The sequence below is a fragment of the Sinocyclocheilus rhinocerous genome, unplaced genomic scaffold (genome assembly GCF_001515625.1).
Source record: "Sinocyclocheilus rhinocerous isolate Xijiao unplaced genomic scaffold, SAMN03320098_v1.1 scaffold303, whole genome shotgun sequence".
Classification (NCBI taxonomy): Eukaryota; Metazoa; Chordata; class Actinopteri; order Cypriniformes; family Cyprinidae; genus Sinocyclocheilus; species Sinocyclocheilus rhinocerous.
Genome location: NW_015656152.1, coordinates 795,777 through 804,146, shown reverse-complemented (window position 1 = coordinate 804,146; position 8,370 = coordinate 795,777). Strand labels below are relative to the sequence as shown.

General features: G+C 33.2%; 2 protein-coding genes across 2 annotated transcripts in view; one reads left to right on the top strand and one right to left on the bottom strand.

Moving 5' to 3' along the window:
- prdm1c (PR domain containing 1c, with ZNF domain) overlaps positions 1–1,264 on the bottom strand; it is a 13,326-nt gene extending 12,062 nt beyond the window's left edge. Inside the window, exon 1 of the mRNA XM_016526785.1 lies at positions 1,189–1,264. The gene's annotated coding sequence lies outside the window, so the exon portion shown is untranslated. The remainder of the gene's footprint in view (positions 1–1,188) is intronic.
- A 1,821-nt stretch (positions 1,265–3,085) lies between these two features.
- prep (prolyl endopeptidase) overlaps positions 3,086–8,370 on the top strand; it is an 11,069-nt gene continuing 5,784 nt past the window's right edge. The window contains exons 1-8 of the mRNA XM_016526783.1: positions 3,086–3,239; positions 4,446–4,520; positions 4,620–4,753; positions 5,558–5,688; positions 5,789–5,998; positions 7,343–7,464; positions 7,543–7,648; positions 7,734–7,925. Coding sequence (XP_016382269.1) covers positions 3,198–3,239; positions 4,446–4,520; positions 4,620–4,753; positions 5,558–5,688; positions 5,789–5,998; positions 7,343–7,464; positions 7,543–7,648; positions 7,734–7,925 — 1,012 coding nt within the window. The 5' untranslated portion in view covers positions 3,086–3,197. The remainder of the gene's footprint in view (positions 3,240–4,445; positions 4,521–4,619; positions 4,754–5,557; positions 5,689–5,788; positions 5,999–7,342; positions 7,465–7,542; positions 7,649–7,733; positions 7,926–8,370) is intronic.

Genomic DNA, 8,370 nt, shown 5'->3' with positions numbered 1-8,370 from the left:
CGTCAGAATGAGAGTCCAAAAACATCACAATAATCCACAAGTAATCCACACCACTCCAGTTCATCAGTTAACATCTTGTGAAGTCAAAAGCTGTGTGTTTGTAAGAAACAAATCCATCATTAAGGTGTTTCTCACTTTAAACCATTGCTTCTGGTTCTCTATACATAACACTGCTTTCTCCAGTGAAAAAGTCCATCCTCTGTTTTCCACTCACATCAAAACCCACCAAAATATGTTTAGAACTGTTGTGGACTGTTATTGCTGGTAAACAGTGCTTGATCTGTGCATATTTCTCGCTTGATGTAAAAAAAACCTTAATAATGGATTTGTTTCTTACAAACACACAGCTTTTCACTTTACAAGATGTTAACTGATGGACTGGAGTGGTGTGGATTACTTGTGGATTATTGTGATGTTTTTGGACTCTCATTCTGACGGCACCCATTCACTGCAGAGGATCCATTGCTGAGCAAGTGATGGAATGCTACATTTCTCCAAATCTGATGAAGAAACAAACTCATCTACATCTTGGATGGCCTGAGGGTGAGGAAATTTTCAGTAAATTTGCATTTTTGGGTGAACCATTCCTTTAATTATGAATTATTATTAACTGAGGAGTCACTTGACAAAATGAAAAATTGAAAAGGCAAAACATAAATGAGATCTCTTTATCAAAATGAAGATCGAATGCAGATTTTTCAACGTCTCAAACTTTGCAAAAAAAACCTGAGCTGATCTACAGTACACTTATTTTATGGCCCTATACTTTTACTGTACCGAATGCCAACAAATGTCTCATTTGTATATTTTATTCTTCTAAGGAGTTTTAGAGGCATCAATGACAAAGTTGATAATTCTATGAAACATAAGTAAGTCTCCTGAGCTGCAAATGAGAAACTACTTGGGAATGTAATCATTTTTACTGACCTTTTTTATTCCAATCAGATTAAAAGCACATGTTTAACAGGTCCACAACATTTCAGGCTGATGTGAGAATTCAGATTAACAAAGCAGTAAAAATGAAACTCAATACCAGAGCAGTTCTTGCTCACGCACAGAGCTGCAACCACAACACACACACTCAGCATCTGACCTGAGGAGGTTTCCTTCAGACTGAGCTTCAGCTGGTTCACACACACCATACCCTACAGACCAAATGCATGTTCAAATAGAGTAAAAAGCACTCACTGTGGCTTATGTTGAGTCAGTGAGTTTCTCTCCAGCCGTCTGCATGAGGAGGTTGCAGTCAAGCTCTCCGTCTCTGTTTCTCTTGAATGTGTAGAAGCTTGCGTTTTCATTCAGACATCATCAGAAGACAAACTCCACCCTGATGTCTTCCTCCACCCCTTTGAGTCTTTCTCTTTTCCTCTCTTTGAATGTGCATTTCACAGAATCTCACATGGTCTCTATATGACATCTCAGAGGTTTTGATATCTGTTCATATTGTTTCTCATAATCAGTGCTGAACAATAAGAATACCTCACACCATTTTGTTCTCAGTCGCTTTGGTACGAAATTCAATCTTCACATCATCTAGTCACTTGTGCACATCATAAAAGCAATTTCTCATTCTTTTGAACAAATTGCAAATGCTTTTGTACGTTCATGCAGTTGATTATGTACAATTGCCTGCTGTTTCCTACATTAAATGCTTATTATAAAAATAAAATATATTAATATATTATATTATACTGGTCCTCTGTTGAATAGGTATAGTTGTCATAATCTGTCAAGCAGCATATTTTCCGTTCATTTCTATTTTATTTATTTATTTATTTTTTTTGGTAAATGCGTTCTGAATTGATGAATTGTGCAGGTGAATCTTACTAATGACAAGGAATGTAAGATGTTAAATCAACCAGTGGTCAACTAGATCCAAAAGACAAAGAGGTAGAAGAAGCCAAGGATGTAGCCACATTTCCCTTGAAAATAGGGCCACTAGATGCAGCCGAATATTGGGAGAACAACTGTGTCCTCAATCATTCAAACATTTGTAGACAGCATGTAATCTAACTAAACAATGTGCACTATATTGTAATATTTTATACTTACTGTAATGCATCATATTACAGTAGTCCAATTATATTTTACATTATACAGTAAATATACTTTATACAGATACACACATACAGTAATGTGTACATTTGTACTATTGATATTGATGAATTTTCAATCTGCCATCAAAACATGACTAAGCATTTTGACTATCTTATTCATGCTCAATGATACAAGGCACTGATATGTTCATTGACATAAATACTTACTTTTACACTTACATTGACATAAATACTTTTGAGCAAGTTGCAGGCTTTTGCAGGTAATCCATTGTGCGGTGCTGTTTGGATTAATTGTTTTGAGAAATGCACATACTGGTTTGCAAATATTAAGAATGATACAAGAAATGTACCAAAGCGACTGAGAAAACCTGTAATTCAGTTTATACAAATAAAACAGAATCCTGTATTGGCAGCTATGTTCGTTTTCAGCATTTTCATTTTCATTTTTATATATTTTTTCTGATGAAGAAGACACAAACTTAATTAACGTTCGACTTTAAAGTTAAATAACTTTTGTTTATGATATTTTCTGTTTAATATCTGTGTTGCAAGAACAAAATATTTTAAGAATAGAAAAATGGCTTTATAAATGTATGAATGAATGTATAGATAGATGATAGATAGATGGATAGATAGATGATAGATAGATAGATAGATGATAGATAGATGATAGATAGATAGATAGATAGATATGAAGCCGATATGATTCCTGCACGTTATTTCATATATTTCAAGTCTTTCGTATTATTTTGTACTCATGTGATAAACAGGCCGTAATTTATGTCGTTTTTTGTGTACATGAGCGCAGCGCAGTGAGTACACAGAAGAAGAGAAAAAATTGCGGGGGGTAGATAGACATAAAGAATAAACAGAGAATAAATCAGAATAAAAGCAGAACCTAATTCATATTCATCATGCGTGATCGCGGCCCGGCGTGTTTTTGTGTCTACCAGCAGAGGGCGCTGTTGTGAATTCAGCGCTCTTTCCAGCAGCGCGTTTGTCTTTGTACGGAGTCTTTGACTGTTGATTCCGGACATTGTGCTGCGGTTCTCCAACACACTAAACTCTCCAACACTTGTCTCAGTTCATTTCGTCTTATCATTATTTCATCTGTTCAACAGCTCTGAAGATCTCTGAATAATGGCTTTCCAGTATCCAAACACCTATAGGGACGAATCAGTGGTGAGTGACTGAATGATAGAGAGAAAGAGGACATGAATGAATAGATGGAAGGATGAATGAGAACAGATACAGATGAATGAATGAGAGATGAAATAAGTAAACAGATGAATGTATGAATGAATGGCTGAAAGAATAAATGAAAGCATGATTTTCGCATTTTCATGTAGTTGAACTTGATGTATTAAAATAACTACAACTAAAGCTGAAAAATGCAGATAAATATTAATAAAAACTCTATGGGCGTACTTGAACTAAAATGTAAATTAACACAGAAAATACAAAAATGAGCACTAATTCCGAATCTATGGCTGCATTAGTGACAAATGGAGGGATGAATAAATAAATAAATGAATGAGTGAAGTTATAAATGAACCCATGAGAGAATTAATGAATGAAAATAGAAGGATGAATAAGTAAATGGATCCATGAGAGACTGAATTAATGGATAAAAAAGAAAGAAAGAAATCAATAGAGGTCCTGGTTGTTTACCTGAGAAATTCTCAAAATATTTCTTTAGCGATTGTGTGTATTAAAATTAAAAATAAATAAATAGATAAATAAATAAATGTAATAATAGGAAAATAAAGAAATAAATGACTTGATAAAACAAATATAGTTCATTTGTAATAAAATTTAATCCTGAATTAAATTTTTTAATGACTTTTTTCCTTTATGTATTATTTGTATTCTTTTTAACTTTTATTTATTTATTCTTTCATTTATTTTATATTTATGTATTTATTTATTTTTAAATGTATTTATTCATGCATTTATTTATTTTTTTTATATTTATTTATTCCCACATCTATTTGTTTCCAGATTTATTCATTTATTTCTTTTTACTTTTCCGTGTGCATCATGGAAATGAGTGAGGTGGTCCTTGCGGAGCTCGGTAACTGATTGTTTGAGAGCTCACGTATATATATATATATATACTACATTTGTAATCTCTGAGACATGCTTGTTTGTGTTCTTGAAAGAAATTGATCATCATTAAAAAAATACATTTAAGCGTTATGTCAAATGGAATAGCAAAGCAAACTGGTTTCCAAAACACACTTCCTGTCTGCCATTGGACAGAAAGTCCCGCCCCAAACCCACAGCATTGGTTGAAGCAATGTTCCAACTTCCACCTGTACTGTGATGTAATCATGTTGCTGTGGTGACCTCACCGCTCATGTGATGCATGTGTATATGTGTTATCAGGTGGATGACTATCATGGCTGTAAAGTTCCTGACCCGTACAGCTGGCTGGAGGATCCTGACAGTGAAAAAACACAGGTGATCTCCACACAACAACTCGCCACCCTCCTCTGAAAGAGCATGTGACTTATGACTCTATATATTTGAGACTTGTGTGTGGCTCTATATGTCCGCCAGGCGTTTGTGAATGCTCAGAATCAGCTGACCCTACCGTTCCTGGAGCAGTGTGAGATTAGAGACATCTTTAAGGATCGTATGACTGAACTCTATGACTACCCTAAATACAGCTGCCCCTTCAAACGCGGGAACAGGTGAGATGGGCATTTGGACTACCTGTAGCTTGTTTACTTAATAACCGCCAGCTTGAATGGTTTTGGGACGTGACCTAAAGACAATGACGAGTTAATAATATTGAGAAGTGGTTCTTCTGCTACAGGTAACAACTCTTTCAGTAATTTAGTGGGTACAGGATTTAACAGGCATGTTGTTGGTTTAGATGCAGTGATATGTTTATTTAGCTCTTCCTGTCCTATAATTGTAAAGCACTGCAGTTTATCTTTTGGTGCGATGAATGAAGCTGAAGTATTATATGCTGTAGAATCTACATTTGTTATTGTATTTCTGATGTTATCTATTTTATCAGTGAAGAAATTCATAAAGTTATTACTATTAAACTGTGAGGGAATATTTAGATCGGGTGGCTTCTGGTTATTTGTTAATCTAGCCACTGTGCTAAATAAAAACCTTGGATTGTTTTGGTTATTTTCTATGAGTTTGTGGATATGCTCGGCCCTGGCAGCTTTTAGAGCCTGTCTATAGCTGGACATACTGTTTTTCCACGCAATTCTAAAAAAATTCAGCTTTGCATCACAGGAATAAATTACATTTTAAAATATATTCACTTTGAAAACAGTTATTTTGGTAATACTATTTCACAATATTACTGTTTTTGCTGTATTTTTTTTTATCACAAAATGCAGCCTTAGTGAGCAGAAGAGACTTCTTTTAAACAGATAAAAAAATCTTAATTATTCCAAACTGTTGACAGGTAGTGTATGCGTGTATATTTTCTGAAGTTCTGCCCTAACAAACACTGTTTTTTCTCCCTCTCATAGGTATTTTCACTTTTACAACACTGGTCTGCAGAACCAGAGCGTTTTGTACATGCAGGAAAACCTTGAGTCAAAGCCCAGCGTGTTCCTGGACCCAAACACCTTCTCAGAGGACGGGACGGTTGCTTTACAAGGTGCTGGAAGTATCTGTTTGTTTGACGCAGTGTGTGACATCTCTTTCTGCAGTGATATCGCTGTAATGACTGTCAGCTAAGGCTTGTAGCTTATTCTCAGGTTATGCGTTCTCTGAGGATGGCGAGTACCTGGCGTACGGCACCAGCGCGAGCGGCTCCGACTGGGTTGAGATCCGGTTCTTGCGCGTGGACGGCGCTGTACCTCTAGAGGACCGACTGGAGAGGGTCAAATTCACCTGCATGTCCTGGACTCACGATGGAAAGGGACTGTTCTATAACTCTTATCCTGTGCAGGAGGGCAAGAGTGACGGTAAACACACAAACATGCACGATAAACAAATTCACACATGCAGGTGTAAGAGACAGTGTTATGTTAGTTATTCACATACTATATTAATATTTATTAATATTTTGTATTAGCAATTATTTTTATATTTTCAGTTTTCATTTTAAGCTTTAGTAATTTTATGTGCTTTTGTAATTTTTATTAGTTTAAAAAAAAAATTATATTTAGCTTTATTTTATTTTTATTTCAATTTTAGTTTTAATGATTTTAGCAGTTTAACCCAAACTTTAGTTGCCAAGGCAACATTTCTACATTTAATTTAGGGTTTTATTATTGTTAAGTTTTTCACCTAATTTTTATATTTTATTTTATTTTATTTTAAGCTTTATTCCAATCACCGAAAACAATTTTAATAGCTTTAGTAGTATTCAAATATTATATTAGTATTGATTAATATTTTGTATTTGTATTTTTTTTTTATATTTCTGTTTAGCTTTAATTTAAAAGTTTTTCATCTAATATTTATATTTTATTTCAGTGTTTTTAAATTTTATTAACATTTTTAATAGCTTTAGAAGTATTCAGATACTATATTAGTATTTATTACTATTTTGTAATTAATAATTTTTATATATATTTCTATTTAGCTTTCATTTATTTTTATGTCAGGTTTAGTTTTAGCAATTTTTGAACTTTTAACTAAACTAAAATTTATTTTTAAGTTTTAGTTTTTCATCTAATATTTCTATATTATAATTTATTTCAGCTTTTTACTTTTACATTTTATTTCAATATTTAACAGCTTTAGTAGTATTATTCAATCCTATATTAGTATTTAATAATATTTTGTAATTTTTTTTTTTTTTTTTATATATTTCTGTTTAGCTTTTATTTTCAATTTTAGTTTTAGTAATTTTAACACTTAATCAAAAATTGGTTTAGGTTCATGTTTTTCATCTAATATTTCTATATAATATTTTATTTCAGCTTTTAAAATTTTATTTCAGTTTTTAATAGCTTTAGTAGTATTATTCAATGCCATATTAGGAGTTATTCATATTTTTTTGTTTTGTTTTAAATATTTATATTTAGCTTTAATTTATTTTTATTTTAGTTTTAGTAATTTTAGCACTTTAACCTAAACTTATTTCTAATTTTCGTTTAAGTTTTTCACCTAATATTTGTATTTTATTTTATTTCATTCACTGAAAATGATTTTTAATAGCTTTAATGGTAACCGTTTACAATAAGGTCTAACTAAATGCAAACTAACATTTACTAACAATGAGCAATGTGTTTCTGCATTAGTTTCAGTTACCAATAACAACATGGGTAAGAGATCTTGATTGACATCTGTCTGTCTCTCAGGCACTGAGACGTCCACTAACCTGCACCAGAAGTTGTACTATCACGTGTTGGGAACCCCTCAGTCTCAGGACGTCCTGTGTGCTGAATTTCCTGATCAGTCGAAATGGATGAGTGGTGCTGAGGTAACAAACACACACATAAATGGTGCTTCATTTCTGGTTGTGTTATGAGGTGAATAACGTATGTGTGTGTGTTTTCAGGTGTCTGATGACGGCCGTTATGTGCTGTTGTCCATCCAAGAGGGCTGTGACCCCGTCAACAGACTGTGGTACTGTGACCTGAACGACGTGCCGCAGGGAGTCACTGGTACAGACACACAGAAACATTATTTTTCAGACAAAAATGCTTGTTTTCCACTGCCAGGATCTCATGTATATCTTAATGATGACAGGTTTGCTGCCCTGGGTGAAGCTGATCGATAACTTCGATGCAGAGTATGAATACGTCACAAATGAAGCAACTGTTTTCACTTTCAAAACCAACCTGGAAGCTCCTCAATATAGACTCATCAACGTTGACTTCGCCCAACCGTCCATCAGCCAGTGGAAAGAGCTCATTCCCCAACACGACAAAGACGTCATCGGTGAGCAGAGATAGAAACTTTCTTTACTTCTCAATGAATGTCCCTGGTCTTGTTGTGCCTAATTCATCTGCAAGTTATTGTAAGAAAAAAATATATATTTTCATGATCTCATAATCAAAATGTAATTACTTTTTCCCTTTTACTTTTCCCACAGAAATATGTCACATTATGGAAATTAAATGTGTTGAAAATTCTGTTTCTTTAAACTCTATTTAATTAAATTTCTTGATTTAAAAAGAATAACATAAGAGTTTTATTATTTTATTTATATTGGTCAAAAGTTTGAATAATTGACATAATTAAAAATTAAATACATTTTTTTATGTTTTTGAAATAAGTCTCTTCTACTCACCAAGGCTGCATTTATTTGATTAGAAATACAGTAAAAACAGTAATATTGTGAAATATTGTTACAATTTAAAGTAAGTATTTTCTATTTGATTAT